Source organism: Bombus terrestris, chromosome 12 (genome assembly GCF_910591885.1).
Source record: "Bombus terrestris chromosome 12, iyBomTerr1.2, whole genome shotgun sequence".
Classification (NCBI taxonomy): Eukaryota; Metazoa; Arthropoda; class Insecta; order Hymenoptera; family Apidae; genus Bombus; species Bombus terrestris.
Window position 1 is genome coordinate 1,483,584 of NC_063280.1, and position 22,670 is coordinate 1,506,253.

A 22,670-nucleotide genomic window follows, 5' to 3' on the forward strand; every position below is an offset into this window, starting at 1 on the left:
ACAATATACGCTACAGAATGAATGAAGTACTTACTCCTTTCAACACTGATAATGATTTTGGTCGCTTATAAATATTGCATACTTTGTACTGGAATATAATCTTTCTAAAAAAAAAGGAAAGAAAAAAAGAAAAAACAATACTGTGGAACTGTGGAACATTAAAACTTGAGGAGTGTCGTATTCCTTTTGAATTGTGTACCGTAGTGATCTTTCTTATTCTTTCGCTTTTACGAATTGCAAAGATGTATAATTCGTTCATTCTAAGAGAGATTCTGCTTTTTCGATTTTATGATTCAACCGCTGCGTTACCACAAATTATTTTTCTTCGATATCAGAATGCTTCTCATCAAAGGAGAAGGATAAAGACCGAGAACGTTGAGACAAATATATCAGCCATTAGGACCAACAATATTGTATTTTGTATTCGGATTACCTGTCAACAATTTTTTTGAACTATTACAATTTCCAACGATTATATTAAAGCATTATATGAACCATCGATATATTTATCGTTACATGGCCGTATTACAATATTATTACATCGTTCCGTGTATTTATTACATTCGTCTGGCTGTATGACATTGAGACATTAACGAGTTTTATGAAATTCTTTCGTCACTCGTATTTATAGATTTATGATAGTTAACATTGTATTTAATATTTTCCTTGATCGTTAAATAATATAATCGGCGCATTTAAATGGAATTATATTAAAAGTGATATAAATCAAAGTGATTCTATCGGTAATGCAGTGAGTGTTAAATGTTAACGTCGTTTCACTTAGGTACTCGACGATTATGCGCATAAACGTTTGACTAGGAGAATATCACCTTTAGCAAGTATTCCTTATAAGTCCAGACACAACCAATTTCAATTATACTGGGTAATCTTCGCCGCCGCGAGTCTCAAGTTACCGCGAACAGTGCAAACTTGTAGACAAAGCTCGCAACATAGGATCGTCATACTACTACGTGTCGTTCCGTGAAGGTGTATTGTAGAACATAGAATTATGAAACTTCCCTTCCCACTTTCACTCGTTGAATGAATTGAACATTCGCCTTTGTCCTTTCTTCGATGCAGTTTTTCCGTGTGAAACCGGCGTGAAGCGTGCTATTTGCATTCATTTAATATCGCCGTTTTGTGTTTATTACTTTTTGTATTCTCGAGCTTTATGGAAACGGCCGGTTCTTTGGAAACATTAAAGCACATTTCCTATAATTGCGTAAAAACTTGTGCTCTTTGTCCCCATAATGCATTTAAATAGAATCGCATCATTAATTCCGTAATTTTACATTTATTTCGTGTTCCCATTAAATTTCCGACTAGTAATGAGGTCACGCGGTACTTATAATAAAAATTGCGTTGGATATCGATGAAAGAACCGTCGATTATGATTTCACCAGATCGATAGAATCTAGATATCACGCGATCATACAAACTTTTATAAATTTCGCTATTAATATTCGTCTTTCTCTTTTAACGTGAAAATATTATTTTTTATAGAAATATAAGACTAAGATGCAATACTGTAGTTGGTTATATACGTTCATATATTTTTAGAGCTGTTAAGAGCTGTCTATAAATGCTTGCATTCTCGGCATCTCTGAGCTTTTCTCATTTTGAATGCCTCGCGAGCTTCGGCGTTCATATAATTACATGCACGACGTGTACCTATTACGACAGAAACAATTTTCTTCCGCGATTACTTGCAATAATTTCGGTACTCATTATCTTCGCCTAGAGCTTTACGTTGCATGCTTCATATAACACCCATACTTAGTATCAAATAATCGTATGCAGTGGTAAGCAAAACTCGCTCCTAGCGGCACACGTTCGTGGAATACTAAAGAGGATTCGCTTATTAATTCTCAAAAGAATTTGACCGTTATTCCAGTCAGTTAGATTTTACTTTTGTTTTAAATGTTAAGTTTTGAATGCTACGTCGCAATAAACCACTTAACAAATAAATTTTTCAGACAAAATTTAGTCTTAATGTTCAGTTTGATTAATACAATTCCCACAAGTTTGATTAAAATCTTTTCATAACATTCATTCTAATTTTAAACCGAAAGTTGTTACGTAATAAGAAAATAACGAACCTTCGAAAGTTTATGAATGACTTGCAAAAATATAACGTTTCGTTAGATCCCATAATGCATAGTTTTCTCTAAATATATTCTTCAAGAGGAAGAGTGGCAGCGTGGTAGGTACGTGGTAATTTTGTTTTTATCTTTAATTTCATTTATAAAGCGTCAAACGACCTGCCAATTCCCAGTTTAACGAAGCTAAACTTATGACAGCATCGCGATAGGAGAGGGGGTGTAGAGAAGAAATGTACGACGCGACGAAGAAAATTGATTTACGATATCCCGATAGTGTCGATGGGCTCTCATATCGGATATTGCACGACACGATGTTCAGGGATAAAAAGCCCTGTTGCTGGTTACAAACGAAAACATAAGGAACATTAGATATCGATAATGTCTACGTATCTGTACGACTCAATTTAATTTTTCGTCTTGATGACATCATTTGCTATCGTACGGAATTTCATTTACGTCCGCCCTTGCGCTATCTAATTTGGAAACTTAATAGCGGTTAGTTGTTTCCTTGAGTTTTGACTACATTGTTTCGTATCCCACATGAAATACCAAGCCTTCCACTGAAACTTTCGTTTCAATCGTTTCCATCTCTTTTCTCTTCTTCTTTAATCTACCGCTATGGCAAGCATACAGATTGTTTCTCATTTCAACAGAAGTTTACGAATCTTATAACCTTTCTGTTATTTCTTGGTAGAACATCTGAAAATTTAAAATTTTCCCTATTTTCTTCCCTAGATCCTTTCATTGATTCCAATTTTATCCATATACGAACACGGGATACTACTATAGAAGACTTTGCAAGTGGACGTACTATCTGAGAAACGCAATGGCACGAATGTAATGAGTCGTTCGACTGCAACAGAGATGTACCAATGTTGAAAGTTTCGGAACACATTTACAGTATTCGGCTGGCATACGTTTAGTCAGCGATATGGCAGTTTCGGTTCCTCGCACAAGTTCTATCAACAATTCGATGACATTACAAACTTCTGTTGCATCTCATTTGAAGTCATGCGAAACGGGAGTTATTGCAAAATTTAAAAGCGTCTCTCTCTATTCGAAATATTCTTCCTCTGTGCCTGTATACCGTATAAGTCAGTTTAATATCTGCCGCCCATTATCAGACATTTAAAAACTGTGTCGACGCCAGAAAGGGAAATAAATTTTTCCTCGGCGTAGCATTTAAATTGAAACAATAAATTGTTCCATATTGTATTGAAATGACGCAATTCATGATGAAATTTTCGTTCCTTATCGAAACTTTTTAACGGCAAAGTGAGATCTGATAAATCTGACAATGCTATTGGACATATTAACCTGACTAAAATGTGCAATTTCATTACTACATACTGTTTGTTAATTTTTCAATAAAATAAAGAAAACACGCTAAAATCAAATTTCTGTCTTGGGACCACATAATATTCGTTTCATAATGTTTCATGATAAATCGTCTTTTTTGCACTGCAAATTTTAATAAATTTCTCATTCCTTGTCAATATTTTTAACAATAAACCGATTTCATAAATTTGTAATATTTGTATTATTGGACATGTCACTTATATATCATTTCATTATTCTATGTTTGACAACTAATTACCTAATGAAATAAACGAAACACATTTAGATCCAATCTTCCTCTAACCGCATAATATATATCTACTAGAGTAATTCCACAATAGTTAATAACTAGCTTCAGGCAAGGTATCCAGTTAGTAACTAGCTTTTAACCGTATATCTTCTTATAAGTCCGCATAAGTTTCCTATAAAGTCTCCGCTTGGGGTATCAGTTTCCCGCAGGTGTCGTCGAAGGCACCAGGGAAACTAAATCGACGTGCACAAAGTTCACGGTAGATATCACCAGCTAAAACAACTGCGTACATACAAGCCGTCCATTTTAAGCTTGTTCGTTTGTATCTCGACAGCTCGTACTCGCTTGCAAATGGCTCTCGCATCGAGCGATACATTGGGATGCTAACAACGCGGTTCGCTGCTGTCACCGGGAAACCTATCCCGCGAAACGTGCTAATCCATACATGATACGATATACTCCTCCTTAAATTATATTCGATAGGTTGCCTTAAACATATCAGAGTGTCAATCCATTTCCCCAAATTTATCATCATGCGTATCATCGAGACAAAGCAACGTCCGCATAGTTTTATATTATGTAATAAAACAAAAAAAAAAAAATATCGTGATCGTGACGTCTTGACAGTACAGGCATGAAATCTATTACACTATTGGATATATTACACACATAAACAATTGGAATACATTTTCGCACGTGATTACATCGCCAAGACTTTTCATTTACACAAAACTACGCAACAAAAGAACTATCACATTTATTAGCGTTACCTTGGCAACGTAATTTAATACAGTGATTTTCTAGTTTACGAACGAACAAGACGCACTGCTTCTTCGGATATGACTGCTAAGAAGAAAGACGAAATCGAACGAACGACATTTCATGGTGCGATACTATAAAATGTATTTTATCTCCTTTAACGGAAATGCTTCGATCTATTCGTCAAGAATCGTCATTATTTTAGATTATTGCCATAGGTTCCTCGCGATTTTTCTTACAGAAGAAAGAAAAGTACGTGGAATTTGCAAACGTTCTAAACTTGATTTTATATCTAACCTCTTGGCTCGAATACTCCGGTATGCATCTTTTCTAGGATAATTGAAAATCTACTCCTGTGGCTTTTCTATGGTTGTCGAAGTGCTTCCGCTTCTTCCTCTTTCTTCTTTGCTTCACTCCTTCAAGCATCGAAAATGCGAATTATGTATGCATCCTATCCTCAACGCTGATACTCGGCGCATCGTAGAAAGACCTATGTCATCTACGTACATGTGACATAATGTAACATCAGTAGAATTCCACATCAAAGACATTGTCACAATATTCTGTGTAATAAAATAAATCAAACTGCGCGAGATTTCGCATTTAATTTTAATAATTTTACTCTCCCGATGGACTTTGTACTTCAAATCTCGTGCTCATATACGTCAAACGTACAATTTCGTGTGGTAGATAAAGAGCAAGTTATAATAGTCGAAGACAATGATCGAAATAGCCAATATGCGATGTTCGGAAGGACTTGATTGAAAAATGCCAGGTCGATACCATTCGTTCGACTATAAACCGTCCAATATTATGGCCGATACAAAGTTTTATGGTTTACTGTGCATTCCATAGGGAAATCATCCGGGAAATTACACAACGGAATTTCAACCAACTTTGAGCGGCTATCAGCATGATCTCGCATAGAGGATTTGTCGGGTTACGTGATTAATTAATCTCTCAGACGTTAGAAGAAGGATTACCAAGATCGATCATTAATATTATCTATATCCTGTCGTACATACATTTGTCGTGCGCAACCATTTCTACCGATAGGTCGTTACGATAGATTACAAACTTAGATTTAACAAATTGTTTAAACTTGGTGACGACATTTAAATACCAGTCTGATAGATATCAGTCTGCATAAACTAACAAACTCTATATTCTATATGATATCTTTATTATATCATCATTACATAACACAAATAGCATTCATTGTTTGATCGTGTACAGCTTGTTATGCAACTCGTAATTACGTAATTTACCATAAAGGAGTGTTCGCTACCCTCGATGCGAATTCGTTGAACGATATTCAACGATAAAATGATACAGAGGGTGTAGAGAAAATTTGCATGGAGCTCCGAAGACTCGGGTACAATATCGTGACCCTCGAAAATCCGGCGTAATTCGATGACGTCCGGAGCTTTAAGAGCTTTGGAGCGGGCAATCCCTCGTCTTCACTAGCATTTTCCTTTCTTCGGAGTCCAGGTAACCACCCGATGTTGACTTAACGCCGTCCCCGTTGTATTTATCTGACTACGAACACGAGTGCCAGCGGATAATGCCAACATTGTGTATTCACGTGGAATATTGCTCACATTTATACGCGACCGTGGCTCGTTCTCACGTATGCAAACTGCGAATATACGCGGATACGCGTCTGCTTGTATCTTGTCGTGCCATCTGAAAGTCTTGAAAAGTGCCACTTCGTACTCGCTGAGACGATATTCTTTGCGGATCTTCCAGAGGGAAATATCCAACGCGAGCGAACTGCTCGTTGGAATAATAACCACCGACACGACGAGCGTAAAGGAGAGTGATTAAACGTTCTATAGATTTTAATCGGGAGAAACAAGTTGTTCCCATGAATTTTCTAGCGCGAAAAAATTCTCTTTAAAATTCTCGCGTATTTACAAATTTTCTATGCGTCCTTTAGCACCATCGAGGCTTGCATTTAGCACAACACGAGTATGTACGTACTCTTAAAATATTTGTCATGCGCACGTGTGTGCATGTTTACTTGTAAAGTGTACTTAAGTTCTGGCGACTGCTACCTTTCCAAATAAAATTCGATTTTGGCCCGATGAAAACTCCTAACTCAACGACTAAAGGATAGAATAATTCTATTTACTTGCTTATTAATTGATGAATAATTTTATACTTATATTGCACGTTATACTATTTTTTTCTTTTTTTCTTAGATATAGACCGTTGGATAATTGAAAATAAAATTACCCATCCTATATTCTACCTAACAAAACTAAAAAACTGCATACAGTTTCGAATTTTCGTTTGCACTATTATATCTGCACGTGCCTTGGAAATAACAGGTGCATATAAATTGCCATTTGATTGTTAGTAACGTCAATATCGCAGTTAACTGTTCGAAAAAGGACGGGAAAAAGAGCTATGAATTTGTTCAATATAGATGCAACACATTGATTCGCGGTAGCTATATGAACAATACGTAGAGACAAAATTGCAAAATTTAACAACAGTACGAAACAGTTGTAACCTCTACGACAAAAATGTTATAACATCGGTTGTAATTTAACTTTGTCAACAATAAAACGTTGCTTCTTTTCAACCTTATGAGTTTTCACGAACCTTTCTATTTACTACACAATTACAGCCCCTGTAGTACTGTACTTTGCTTTACAGCTGAATCGAATGGAATGGTATTTATAGGCTCTTCGGCCAGGAAGAGATTACACATCTCGAGTCTCCAGACACCTTTACATTCGTTAAACATTTTAAAACAATTTTACATGGACGATAAAAGCTATGAATGACGTAGGGATTTAATTTAGGTATGAATATAAATGACATAAATGTTTAAGTGTTAGAAACAATATATATTGTATATTCATTAGTATCGAAAATGTGGCCTTTGTTGTGCCTATTGCAATATATGTAAATAATAGTTATACCTATCTCAATTTAACTTGATTTCTATTAATATTTGTAGAAGAGCAGTTTAGCGTTTCTGCTTTGTGAATATGGCAGCATGATGACCATGAAACTGCACCGTCATTAGATAGACTTGTCTTTAAATAAAATGAGTTCCATTTCCGATTAACGTAATTTTAATGGTATTTCAGACTCGACAGCATCATTCAATTCTACATTTGCATATTTCATTCCAAATACACACTTCGTGCTTTTAAAAGTCCAACATTTAATTAAATGATTCGCTTATCGCTCCTCAATGCATCCATGTATCTACGCTCGTCTACAAAATATTCCTGTTTCTTTTATTTTAAAATAATATGATTTTGATTGTAAAATATTTGAGTATAATATTGTTTTCATACATAAAATTCTATCAAATTCCTTTAATAATGGAATAAATAATTTTCAAAGATATTTTCACCTTTTTGTCTGTGTGAATTTTGATTTACAAAGTGACAATAGTATAGCAAACCACAATAATGAGAACTATTGCAGACTTTGCTACTATTCCCTTTCTTTTTTTATCATAACCATAAATTTTGATCAGAGGACTTGGAGCTCCTGTTTGTATCGTGTAGTTTTCGTTCTGAAAGACTGTGGTGCGTGCCACTCGTAAATTCCAATCAGAATTTGCAATTTATGGAGCGGCTTAACCGAATACGAACACGTTTTGGGAATCTAACTGAGAAACGCAGAAATCTCGTTTTTACTACGATAATCACTACACAATTTGTGTTTGTCGATCTAATTGTTCGTGAAATGCTGCTTGTTTCAATCCTTTCATTGTATGAACAAACATATATTTTATAAAAATTATTTGCAGACCTTGATTACTCGGTTGTTATTTTTAACAATTCGTTGCTAGAATTATTTTTGCGCAGTTTGTGCGCATGAAAGGTCAGAGTATGAAAATGTCGAAAAAGTAATTTTCATAGAAAAATGTCCAAAACTCAATTAATATGTAATATAGGGAACAATATTGTGTCTTGATGTATTTTAATTCAGCTATTATCCTCGAAATTTATATAAAATATGCAATTTCGCTGTCAAAGACGTCCTCCTTCATCAACAATATATATTAGAATGCAAAATATAAAGCATGCGGAAAGTGATTAATTTGACTATCAAACCCTATAATTCGTGCTTGTTCTATTTAGGTTATGTAATATAATATTATTATAATATGCCAATGTCAGTATTGAAACTAAAACAAATACGCAAGTATCTCGCGAAAGAAATTCAAAAGTGGAAGGGAGGGATGATTTTTTGAAAAGTAGAATTATCGAAATTTTTCTGATTTTTTGAATCCCTGAATCTTTCATTCTTGTGCTTTATTCACACTCTCGAAATATTTACTTTGCATGTGGATATGTATTCGTTTCTAAATAAACAAGTCGGATTTTCTTTTATATTATTTCACGAATAATTTGCCTTTGATGTAAAATATATAAATATATATCTGATAAATATTTGATAAAGGGGAGGAAATATTGATCCTTATGAAATATTATTCGACAGGATAGAAAATATTTCGTAATATTTATCTGTGTATAAATTCTGCTTTATCGAATTTTTGACGTACACCATTGACACTACATATGACGAAGGAATAAACTAACACTGCGGTATCTAAGGGATTATAAAAAGTTGCGCATTCAATTTTTGTGCATTATAAATATTTTGAAATTTAGTATTCAAACGTCTGAATTTGAATTGCACTTTGATTGCCCCTTTAAATAAATTGTTCGCTTTAAATTTCACGACACTGGTAAGAATTGTAAAATAATACACATACAGATGCATCGATGTTGAATAAAATAGCGTTAAATACACGTTAAAGTTTAATTATACCCTTGATGGATGTGTAATAATGGTTTCGTAATTCATATACACCATACTTATACAGAATACTATTTTCACATACTTCACGTGAATTTCCGTTAATTGAATTTTCATAAAAAACTAGTTTCAGATTTATATTGCGTTTTTCATCGACATACTACTTTCACAACAGACTACAAATTGTGTGCCGAAAAGTTCCATCGATATCTCATGTTATAATGAGACTAATTATAGACTATTATATGAGACTTTAAACTATATCGGAGATAGTTTTTTAATATTAAAAAGCAACATTAAATGTTCTTCAATTAAGAAGAAAAAGTACATGGATTTTTAAATTCTTTTCTTCTTAATTAATTGACGCCAGTAATAAAAATCAGTTATAGCATTTTATGGAAATTTGTTTTTTAAAAAATCTGGCAGTAATTTTTAATTTAAATGCACGCGCAAATAAATTAATTAACCGATAGTTTTGTGGAATAGAATGTTCAGGGAAGCTTACAAATAAAAATAAAAGATTCATGGCTCTTTGTATTCAATGTAAAACCGTTTCAATTGAAAGGACAAAAAGGGACGTTTAAAGAGACGATACAGCGATGAAACGATGCCGCAAGTTTTTAGCAGTGTAGCAGAGGAAGAAAAAGCACATTTTCGGTCCTATTTGCCAAGACTTTTTTCACTAGTTCTGCTTCAAAGAGGTATAAAAGTATGGCGGGCGCAGTGTCAGTAGTAAATTCTTTTCCTGATCCGACACGAGCCCCGAGAGAAGAATTTACAGACCAATAATTGCGATCCAGTGCCTTTGCACGGTAAACATTACAGAAAGACAATGTTTTAGTAATCGTTCTTTATTGAAAATTATTTTCTGCGCTTAATACCAACTCGCTATTGTGATCACTTGATTATTCCGTATGCTTTGACCTAAATCAAGTTAATAAAGAACTTTTACGACTGTAGTCAGTTGTTTCATCGGAAAGTAAAAAATCGAAGAGCGAATATTTCAACACATTGATGCAACGTATACAAGCATATGTAATGTTTATTTTAATAATATATTTAGTTTTGTATGACAATAAAGTATTCTTCCTGAACATATTGTATGAATTTCATACATTTATATACAAGAAGCGTGTAAACATCGTTGCTTTTTTGCTGGTTTGAAAAATAACGCAAAAAAGGATTTACGGAGAACTTTGGCTCTCAGGTACAGAATTCGCGTGGCATATGAATCTTAAAAAAGAAGTTACGTAAATTCGAGATTAACTGTATTTCGAGAGTGTCACGAGAGATAGAAAAATAGAGACATTTGACAACGGAACTTATCCTCTATCGGATCAAGGATATCAAAGCAGATTAATGCATTGTTTCAGCCCTTTGATTCCTGCTATGCCCTTTCTATCCGACGATTCAGTGAATTTTCGTGCTTCTCATAAACTGTAGTGACAATCATGCGAGAATTCTATACTGTATACCGCTAGCAGGATGCATTTTCAAGCGTCAGATTTTTTCGAGTGGAATATTATAGGAACCTTCTTTGTACTGATTGCAGGATGCTGGAACAACAGGATTCCACTTGCACCGGCTAAAATGAATCGTAGGGAGGACCCGCTGTTGCGGCAGCACCGTAATCGCTTGTTGCAATTAGCGGAGGTGACAAACATCAAGCCTGGCCGTGGCAGCGGGAAAAGACGAAGCCAAAGACAGTCACACGGTTTTGGACCCAGGTCAGCTCGCAAAACTGTAGTTATGATAGTAGGTGTATACTGCACGCACGTCCAATGTATTAACGTTACGTCCACTTGTACACAAAAGCCAAAGAACAAGCTGTGAATGTACCAATTTTTTATGCTTAGCTAACTGCTAGAGAAGACTAAATCGTGCAACGACAAAATTAATTTGACTCCAATCGAAGATTAAAATATAGAAGTATAGATAATCGAGGAATTTATTTTAAAAATCGATACATAGCTGTGACATCTGGTTAGAAATCGAAAATTATCTTTTTTATATCAGACCATTACATTTTTGTCTTTGATATTCCCTGATCTTTTTTTTGAACCGAACACATTAGAGGATAAAAGAATGTATAACAGTACCAACCGTAGAAAGAAACATTTCGTCTCGAAACGTCTCGTTCATATATTCGCAATAGATCCCAGGCCGGTCTGCTGCCGACATTTTTATTACCATTCGACCGTTTCCTTCCTACTATTTCTACTCCTCCCCCTTTTTTCTGTTCCTTTTTAATCGTTTTTGACGTATTATGATGAGCAAAAGTAGAAATCTCAGATAAAAATATCAGAGAAAAGTAAACTATCAGCGGCTTTCAGTGGGCTTGCATAATTAACTCTTTTAAGCCGACATTACGCGTGTCGACGTGCGCGACATTGCATTCATCGTGCATTTCACTGATCCGCCTTCTGCCCCTTTTTTGTTTCTCCCTCTCCTTTGTTCCCTCCACGTTGTTTCTACTCTTTCACGTTCGTGCCCACCTTTTCTCCACGTCCCTTGACAAAATTCCTTTCACGCGAAAAGAATCTCAACACCCCTACGACAAGATTTTTCCTGCGGGAGAATAGCAAGCTTCATAGCCTCTATAAATATTAACATTCTATGATTCACATTCTTATCGGGTCGAACGAGTACCTGATCTTTTGACTTGCAAATAAACAAGATGTACACGAATACGATAATATCGCGACGCGAGAATTGGCGGAAAGGGGAAACGGTTTTTCGGACTGTTTCAGCAATGGTGGGCCGAGCACTGGTGGCCGCGTCACCCTCCAGGATATCGTCAGAAGCGATCCTGGATACACGCCAAACATCGAGCATTTAGTTTTCCCGGAGCGTAAGAGCAGTAACCCGAATTTAGCTAAAACCGGCGATGAATCCCCACCGAACAAATCCAAGTCGAACGCAACTAATTCGGGAAGGTCCAGACTCGCGGAAGTGTTCTCCAGGCATTACTCGAGGGGTTCCTCGCAGGATTCTTCCGTCACATCCAGGAAAAATCACTTAAACGTAAGTGTTCGATAATTTTGTTTTTCATAAAAATTTAATCCATTTGAGACCTGTAACTATAAGACAATACATACGCGAGAATCGACGTTTCGAGATTCTCTTGAAATCAATATTATTTTTCACGACGTCTTCTGATCCACGTATACTCTTTTTATTTATTGCATACTTCCTCTGCGCCGACTTACTTCTCCAATTGTATTTCCAATGTTGTTTGATAATAGCAACACGGTTTCCTTCTCACGATAGTCAGTGCGTTACCGCTTTTAAATAGATTAATCATAATTCGCGCTTATTAGGAAGTTTGTTGAGCTTTTTGGTTAGACCCGATCAAATGCACCGAATTCCAAAGATACAGAGACTCAGACAAGGCAAAGTTTCGTCGTACAAATACGATAAATTCAGTTTCACAGCGGCTAAATTATCGACTCGGCCTAGATATTCCAGACGATTTCTATCCTGTTTCGAGACGAGCGGTTGTTTCAATTTTCCACGTTAGGTAAACAACCGAAATTGCCGAAAGAAATCCAACGCGTGCGCGTGATAAAATACACCGTGGTGACGTCGATTTCTTCGTATTTCTTATCAACGGCACCAATTCCGATCGGTGGCAATGAAATAGGGAAAGGATGAGCCACGATTAATTGGTGAGAATCTGATCGACACAGCGTTTCCAAGCGATAGGTTCACCGGTTTGCTTCGTCCCCTCTCGATTCTCGGTGGATCGCCAAGCTAAGACGGGTTTCTTCGGCGTAACACACAACGAAAATAAAAATACTTTCATCGAAGGAGTTGCGTAGCCAGTCTCTCGCACCTCGTCCGTATTTGGAAGTAGAAACAGCGGCAACCTATGTTGCGCGTAACCGTGAGTTTATAAACTACAGTTCATCTCGTGTTGCGACGCGTCGCCGCTCGTCACTACGACTTCCAGAATTCCTTTATGCAATCTCGGCAAACATGCGTATGACTTTCAAGCCGACATATCGACCGCGTCCAAAGATATTCACCATTTTTCCTTTTAATGTTAAAAACTCAGCCGAATAAAAGAAATCGTACTGACACGAATTTTATTTTATGGTGAAGCTTATAAAATTGTTTTATGACCCTTCTATTTACTTAGAAGCCTTTTTATGTGGTAAATTCTCTGAAATGGTTTCATGATCCTTCTATTTATCAAGATTTGTAGATGTCACTGGAAACAAAAGGTTAAGTTGTAACATTTAGAAGTAACAGAGGTAGTAAAATGGGAAAAATGTTCTTTGTAAAATGCGTGTAATAAAGCGGAGTAATAACGTTTAACTTTTTGTTCTTTCTAAGTAGATAAAAATATAACAATTATGGAATTAGATAAAGAGTTACTGTCAAGCTACGAAACATATAACAAGTATATCATATGAAATAAATAAATTAGTTGTAAAAGGAGAAGAATTATGTATAGTCTTATTTTGATAAAAAATTAACGTCTTCTTGTTAAAAGTACCAGTCACGAAACTAGCCATGTTCGGTAGATGGAATTTGAATAATATGACAGGAAGGCACGAATGCGATTAACGAAGCTGCATAAAGATGGACGATAAACCTTCTCCTCTCGATATTCCACGAAATCTTAAGAAATTCTATGGCGATTTCCTCGAAGCGATTATCGAATCCCCAATTCCCCTGTCGAAAAATGTGAATTCTTCTTCTATCGACCGGGGATACTATAGCTTGTCGTTCATCGAAAGATACGGACAAAACGAATTGAAAAAAAGAGATAAAAAGGAGACAGTGAATAGACGAGACCAATGAGAAACCTCCGAGCGACGGCCTATACTAAATCGATTAGCTTCCCTGTCGAAGGAATAATTGCAAAAGCTAAAGAAAAGAAGTCAAATACGTTCCTATTTATTCTAACCGCATCCAAATGACCGCATTTTGGGAACATCGTTTACGGTATCTTGTGCTAAATGTGCCATGAAATATGAAATACTGAAATAGAAAATACTATTGAACGCTGCTTGCTCTTAAGTAGCGTTTAATAGCATTTGACAATTGCTATTTATTTTACCCATACATATTTAAACTCATCAGAATACGAATCATAGGGATAAAAAGTATCCAAGGTACACAATCCAAATCATGTATTATATTAATCTCTCAATCTTCCAAATATCAACCTAGTCTTACCAAACATCTCAGAAAATGCCAAAGAACATTCCCAAAACCCTACGACTGAAACTTTGCGACGGAATATTCCATCTCTTCTTCGCCTGAGATACTCAAGTCAACGCTTAATTCTTACCTCCGTAACTGCACTTTCTTATAATATTCCATTGCCATATCTACGAAACTATTAGAAAATTGAAAGTAACCCCCTCCCGAGTTTGTACCGCGACAACGATCGAACGAACCTCACAGATTTGAATTTCTGATCGTAGAGCACGTCACTGGACAGCGGAGGGACGGTATCCCATCAAGCAACAGGGTCGAGCGGAGCCACGGTGGTGACGAGGAGCGTCGGACGTCGTTGGCTGTTACAGAGCTCGCAATCCTCCAGGCAACATTCGGTCGAGGACGGAGTACGTGGGGGCAACGTAGGCGTCATAGGGCCCGTTTCGAGCTCGTCCTCGAGTCAGGCCCCTGCTCCAGCCTTGCCGCCTCGTAGAGTCAGTTCAGCCGCGAATTCTACCGACATCTCAAACACGGCCACTGGCTCCCGCGGCGACAGGTAACGCGTGTGTTCTCTCTGTGCTTCTTTTCTCTCCATTCATATATTCTTCGTTTCATTTTATTCTTTTTTTTTTACCTCCTTCTATCTCTCGTTACCTCTGTTCTCCTCATCTACATATTTCATGTATGTGGTGCTCCTTCGATGTAAAAAGAATATTTCCATCAGTCTTTCCTATTTCTTCTTTTTTCGTTCATGGAAGGGGTGAGCAGATGAGAGAGGAATATAACTCGATTTTAACGATCGTTATTCGCGATTCACGATTTCCAATTATTTTGCACTTCACTTTCATTTTTTCAACGTTGCGTGTTGGTATATGTATTGTAGTACGTGATTGCACAGGTGATGTTGCTTGTGATTGTTGTTGATTCTTGTCAGCTCTATACGTGTTGATAGTTTCATTCGAAATAGTGCTTGTTACAAATTATTAGACAAATAATCGCTCTGGTTTATTATTAGAGGGTTCTTATCTTTTTATAAGGAAGAGGAGATAATGTGAATCAGTTAATCTCTACATTAATACGTTCAATGAAAGAATATCCGAAAAATGTAAGTTCAAGAGAATTCCTGATAATCTCGATTGATAATCGAGTCTGATGAATATCATGACCGGCACGATAATAATTTCTTCAGTAATACCGTGGGTCACTGAAAGAACCACACAACGCAGAACGTGTTAATTTTTTACGTGGGCCAGGGAGTTCATTGTCCCGTTCGTCGAGTGCTTTATTCGTCGGTGTGACATGGCCAGGCCAAAAAAGGACACATCGGGCTAAACGAATAGTAGCAGAAGAGGATGATATAATTAACGACATTAGTTTTGGCGAATAATGTGAGAGAGATCGTTTCATCACGAGATTAATACCGACAAGCATCGTCGATACGTCAATTTGATAAAAAGAAAATGAATTCGATCATGGTTGGAGTTTACGTTTATTCGCTCTCTCTCTCTCTTTCTCTGTTTCTCTCTCGCTCTTTCTCTCTCTTTCTCTTTCCTTTCTTCTGTTTACTTCTTGTAGTCTTTGACTCGGTGGTTACGCGCGATGTAAGTTTCATGAAGCTCAATGAAACGAGGCAACCGCTTCCTACACCGCTCGCTCTGTCCTCGGAACTACCCTGCGGAGTTCAACTTGTTTACACACGGGAATACAAAATTCAACGGGTTGAATGACAGAGAGAGAGCGATCCTAGAGCTCTTTCCAAAGCCCTATACGGTTAATTAGTTGTCTCGGATCATCTTTACGGAGTTTAATGGGATCGCGGAAAAGCAAGCTTGCTTACTTTCTCGAAACGTGCGTTTGTTTCTTGTTTTCTCGCGTTAAATATCACTCTCCGTTTTACGATTTCGTTTTCTTTCGAGGAAAGTAATCGTTATCTTAAAATATTAAATTTGTGTTGTGATTTTGGTACCAGTAAAGTTTAATTCATGAGATGTGTGAAAGTTTTATCAATATCTCGTCGTTCGATGTGAATGTTAATGTGATCGTGAGATGACGTTGCATCGATCCTCGACGACACAGTTATATTTGGTATAATAATTTATCACGCGAGAGTAGTTCTAATCCAAGTGTGAAAGCCAGAGAAAGACCCTGCAGATGATGTCAGTTATGAGGTAAATATAATGAATCCAGGACATTCACATATATCTTCTGATAAGGTCATTCAGAAATAACGTCATACTTAGCCCATGTAATATAAATTCGTCTATCTGCATTTCGTTACAAATAGTCGCATAGCTGTTGACGAGAATAAAGTAGTTCTATATATATATATGGAACTACGGTAACCTATTTTAGGATTAAAAATCGCGCAGTATATTAACTATAACGATTATATTTACGGAAAAATCGATGGATGTCAGTTATCATCGAAACGTTTTACGTTGAATTATATATTTTATAATTTCGCTAATAAATTCGTACGCGACCAATTCTACCTCATTCAATCTAAAAAATGAATCGAGTCATTTGAAAGATTAGAATGTCATTTATTCTTGCGCTTTAACCATTTATGTTGCGACTCGAAGCTTGCCGACGATTCCATTTCTCTAGCTGCTTCTTCTTTCATGAATCATTACGGCGGAAGATTATTCCTGCCGTCGTTGTCGTCTTTCCTCACACTGCTGACTACATTTACCGAGATTCATTAATGATAAACGGTAGGAACATTTGTGAATTATCGAAGCACCGGATACCGTCACATTGACATCTTGAAATTAACTTGCCGGCCAGAGAAATAACGGATTTCATTTTGAAAATTTTATTCTAACGACCTACATACGTATACTTGGGCGCAACGAAATTTACATTCTGTCCACTCGCGTTTTACGAAACGTTTAAAGCGTGGCACCGGTTGTTCGCGTAACATCGAAACATTGTTCAATCCTAGAAATTAATATTCTCGTATACGCGAAAGTGTTCTTGTTAATCTGGTTGGGAATGCGAATTTCCATTACTCTATTTTAAATCGAGTTACTTTTACCCTCTTATCACGTTTTATCGCTATGTTAGCAGGCTATACGCGTACCGGCGCGCAACGCATAAAGAAAACAGAAAGAAACCCTTGTACATTTAATCACAGTTAAACTGGAAGCGTTTTCGTGTCTCGTGAAACGCGACGAATAGGATTATTCTCATTGGGACGCGAAACGCCGATGAAACCGTTTTACTGCGGCACGTACGTTACCAGCTTTTGCCATATACATTTCGCGACGGTATCGTGGTGCTATCGGTATCGGTGGCGGTAGGAAAGAATCCCGCCTTTGTAGACATTTCGAAGCAAGATGGATGCAACGGCCCCGTTTCCTTTCGTTCTTTCCCCTTGTGACATTTTTATTTGCTCCCCTTCTATCTCGCGATATCTATATCGCCAGCCGCGTAGTCTCGATGAATATTTATACGAGCAGATTGTATCCGGGTTTGAGGAAGAGAGCAAATGCACCGGAGCTAGGTTGTAACGGTGCAACAACCTCCTCAAATCGAGTTCCGTCAATACAAACTTTAAATATACATATGTATGTATTACATGTATGTATTTGGGCCTATCTGTAAGGGTAATTTCCTAGAGAGTCAACTTCAAATATTCGCGAATAATAAATATATTTCATTCGTTGTACGCTTCCTATCAATTTCTCGAATTGAATGCTTCAAGAATGCATGCTTCTTTCATATATACGTACAATCGGAAAAGACACGATCAGATAATATGTTTATTATCAGTATGAAAAGTTTGATTTAATATTTCATTTACAGAGGCCAAACCGTGTCGATCCTGCATTTACGCAGCACATCCGATCCTTGGGAAGTTGGATCTCAAGGCTCATCATATAGCGTCGGTAGCAATAAAAGTCAAACTGGCAGCAAAGGAAAATCAAGTGGAAGTGCACGGGGCTCGTACACGCGTGGTACTTCAATACCATCCTTGAAGCGCCACGACACAACTGCATCGGCATCGTCGACTTCCAGCCTGAAGCAGCATCGACAGGACAGCCACGGACAGGCGAGTAAAACGTTTGAAAAATAAAAATCGTTTTATCGTATCGTATTTCTTTCGGAATATCGTGCAATTTGTAACTCGATATAGTATCGCGAACTATCGCTCTCCAAACCGTAAAATTCCGTGCTCGAAACTTTTACAATCTTTCTCGTTCCTTTTATTTAAATTTTGAAATATTGTAGTTTTTGTTGTACGCGCTCGTTTCCTAACGATCGAGAACTTCGATTCCAATAATCGTTATAACCCTTTGAACGATAGACTTTAAAGGAAAGAGGGAGGAATGAGTTTGATATTCTGTTAGAGAACGTTGAAAAAGTTTGGACGCGCTGTCAAAATGTCTGGAAAACATCTGTTTCTATCGATGAATTTACGGACAGGTGACGGGTTCTCGTCGGCGAGAATCCTCGAATTCGTTCCTGTCGGGTAACAGCGGCACCTCGGGCGAACTTTTCATCACTGGAGATTGCAGCAGGGAATTGTCACCGGTACGATGGTGCGACAGGGAGGTGGACGGTGTCTATTTAGGTCGATCGGGTTGGGTGCAAGTGCAACAAAGATCTCTGGACGAGAATCGACGGATAAACTATGAGAGTAGCTTGGTAACGGCAACCACAGGTACTCTGCCGTTGCCGAGACGAGCTACGGTTAAATTGGCTGACTATCATTGCAACAGCGAACCAGGGAAATGTCCTGAAGAATTTCTACGATTGGATACCCAGAGACCGGACTATCTAGCTCTGCATGGTCAAGACTTTGAATCTGTAGCGAGCAGCACCTGCACATCTCCTCACAGCATCCCCGAATCCTATTCCCCGCCGTCGATTACGCCAATAATCTCACCTCCGCCTGCCTTTCAAGATGTGATCGGCAGAAAGACTTCCTCGAAGCATTCTTCCGGGCGTAACAATTATGGCAAGCCGCCGTTTCTACCACGATCCAATGCCATAGTGGACAGTGACATCATCAGTCCTCCGCCTTCGCCTCCGCATCAAGTGAATTGGAGTTCTTTGCCACCATCTTCCCGGAAGTCATCGAACACACCGTCCAGATCTAGAAGGCAAAACAGTAACAGTCAACAACAACAGCAACAACAATATCGCATGGCGCAAGCTAAATCATTGGAAGATCAGTCTTCTTCGAGAAGGTCGCAGTTCGTCCAACGTTACTTAGAGTCCTCGAGCTCATCTTCGTCGTCAGTAGGTTTCAGAAGTCTGGATAGTTGCGTGACGAGATCGACGATGCCCAGATTGGCCGAGAACACAGATTCTTCGGTGGAGGGATACGACGACGGCGACGACGAGGACGACAATCCTAGCTCCTCTTTGAATCTAAGCCTCGTTTCTTCTTCGATAATAGCGCTGAATTCATCCACAGAGTCTATTCGCGCTAATGGGGAAAAGATTTCACCGAATAGACAGAGCCGTCATCACAGAAGTCAACAGGGATTAAGAAGATCACCTGGATCCTCGGAATCCGGCAAGTTATCGTTCAATTCGCCTTCCTCCTCCTCCTCGTCGTCAAGCAGCGCGGAGAGACAAGGCAGATCTCCGACACCCAATCCTTTCAGGCGTAGCAATGCTTCTAGACAACATCAGAGTGCCAGAACGACGCAAGCGTCCCCAGATTCCCATCAGTCGCGGGTAAGAAGATCCAGAAGTCTTCAATTACCCGAGAAGAGGTCCCCCAGCACCGCCGCACCGAGTAGGGAACATTCCAGAGAATCTAACGAGAGCCACAGAGTCGTCGTGAAAATTTCCACCGATCGAGGCAACGAAAGAAAACGTCATGGTCTCCAAAATAGTGCGTATATTCGTTGACTAGCTTCATTCGTTGCAGCAGTTTTCCTTTTTTTTTTTTTTTTTTTTTTTGTGAATTTCATATACGAGTTGAACATCGTATCTTTGTCGCAATTTCATTGTTCCAATATGTTATAAGTATTCAAGTGTCCGAACCTTCCTTACACTCCTGTACTTTGTCTATTTATTACTGTAGTATACTGTAGTATATTTGTGCATGTTTCCTAGGAAAAGCGCAGTCAACCGAGAACGCGTTAAACGAGGAACTTCTTCGCGAGACCGAGGCAGTAACCGAGTTCCTTTACGGTACGAGGAGTCGCGCAGTAGCTAGAAGTCTTCTCTCGTGTCGCTTCGAGCGCCGTGAAGACAGCCAAGAACAAAGACAAAGGAACAGTCCCAACACTTACGACGTTTATTTTATCTCGTCTAAGCAACAGCAATCTTCGAAATCAAGCGGCATGTGTATGCAACAGCAGTCACAGCAGCCGCAGCAGCCGCAGCAATCGCAACAGCAACAACAGCAACAACAACAACAACAACAACAATCCAGACGGCCGAAGACGCTTCAGAGAGGGGCAACGACTCCGAATGCAAATCCCTCGTCTTCGAACCACGACTTCTGTATCAGTCCCGACACGAAACTACGCTGCAACAGCAGTACATGCGATTTCTGGCCACATTGCTCACAGAGAGATACTCTGTATTCCCCTAACCAGGCACCGGTATTTATGAAGTTATCCCAGAGCTATCCGGCTCATCAAAGACTCCCCACGGACACGGGGAACCACGCGAACAGAGGAAGCGCCAGCTCATCCCCAGCATCGTTAGAGCGAATGGACGATCGGGAGTTCCGTGATCGCGAAACTTCTCGAAAGAATCGAGCTAACCGGGAACAGAACAACAGCAACGCGTCGAAATATCAAGAAAGGCAACCCAAAAGCGTGTTGAAGCAGTCGAATCGATGGTCGCCTCTCGAAGGATCCAATGGGAACGGGTCGAGCGTAGAAAAGAGGGAATATCATCGATACTATCAGAAACCTGAATTCACTGGCAGCTTCGAAGGTTGTGAAAGTAAAGATAGAAAAGTGTCGCCGGTTCAAGGGAAGAGTATCATGAATAGATCGCCGAGTGGTCAAGTCGCATCCTCCTCGACTACATCGTCGTCTTCTAGTAGTGACATTTGGGTCACCACATCCGATCGAACAGTGACGAAAAGTCCGAGGAACGCAAAAAGTTCCGGGGCGTCTACTCCAATGGAAGATGCGGTGATTGGTTCTCTGAAGACGCTAATAGAACCGCCGAAAGATGGAATGCTGTCCAGGCCTGGAAGTGCTCCAACGAGAGGGGAGGATTCTCTGTCAGGGGACGTCTCCTTGGATCCTCATCAGCGGTCTCTTTCCTTGCCAAAGTCCTTTCTGGCGCATAATGGGTAAGTTATTCAATGATGCTCCAAATATGATTAAAGATTCTTACGTAGAAATGTAGGATATATTCTCCATACGATGAGAATCATGCATGTTGGAACGCGGGATATAAACAAAAGTAGTGGCTTAAGTTCCAGTTTACTCTACCGTAATTCTCGGTCGTTTAGAAGTTCAACCGCTCTTTTAATTGGCTTTCGTTTAAATGCTATCTGCTACTGCATTACGTGTGGTTCGAATGAATTTCTCGGCAGTTGTACAAGTTTTAAGAATTATTTCATTCCGTTCATAATATCGTTTCCTATACATCCCGCCGGTCGATCGATAATCTATCTATTTTGTGACCGTGTTGGAAGATTTAATGAAAAGAATTGCACTTATCCCGCGTATACGTACAGAGTAAATATGTTCCTCTTTTTATCGAGGACTATGCAAGCATGTGCATATTTTTCGTAACTTTCACGATACATGAGACAGTTGTTATAATTCGTTTAACGTTGATACACGCACTATCAACGTTAGTTAATACAATCAAATTTTCGAGAAGTTCGATTACTTCGTCCCTAGCTGTACTAGCTACCTCCAAGTGATAGTCCTCGGTGACTTAAAGTTATTATCAATACAGTTATTATCAATACACATCACTTGCGGCAGATGCTCCTTCCCCGATAGATAATCTATTCTCCAGGTAAATCCACGTGTATATTTGTCAATTTCTTAGTGTCATTAATATCTTGATCAACCTGTCTGACCAAATTATACACGTTTGCCATAAGAGCGATAAATGAACAAAGTAAGATGATTCGATTATCTAGAACATTTATCATAAGCTTCAACCACAAATTTGTTCGTTTATCCAGGACACATATCTCCGAACGAAATTAAAAATTACAGTCGAGGTCATAAAATGTTTAACTACATATAAGAATAGCCGCACTGCAATATAACGATATTAGAATATCGATGCAACAACACAAGGATATTGAT

General features: G+C 38.3%; 1 protein-coding gene across 10 annotated transcripts in view; it reads left to right on the forward strand.

The window, feature by feature from the left end:
- The window catches only part of LOC100648762 (serine-rich adhesin for platelets), a 132,763-nt gene that overhangs the window by 30,626 nt on the left and 79,467 nt on the right, over window positions 1-22,670 (forward strand). For all 10 annotated transcript variants that reach the window (XM_012314512.3, XM_048411066.1, XM_048411065.1 and 7 more), the window contains 6 exons: window positions 10,796-10,970; window positions 11,994-12,267; window positions 14,682-14,971; window positions 18,223-18,469; window positions 18,844-20,266; window positions 20,491-21,691. In XM_012314512.3, coding sequence (XP_012169902.2) covers window positions 10,796-10,970; window positions 11,994-12,267; window positions 14,682-14,971; window positions 18,223-18,469; window positions 18,844-20,266; window positions 20,491-21,691 — 3,610 coding nt within the window. The remainder of the gene's footprint in view (window positions 1-10,795; window positions 10,971-11,993; window positions 12,268-14,681; window positions 14,972-18,222; window positions 18,470-18,843; window positions 20,267-20,490; window positions 21,692-22,670) is intronic.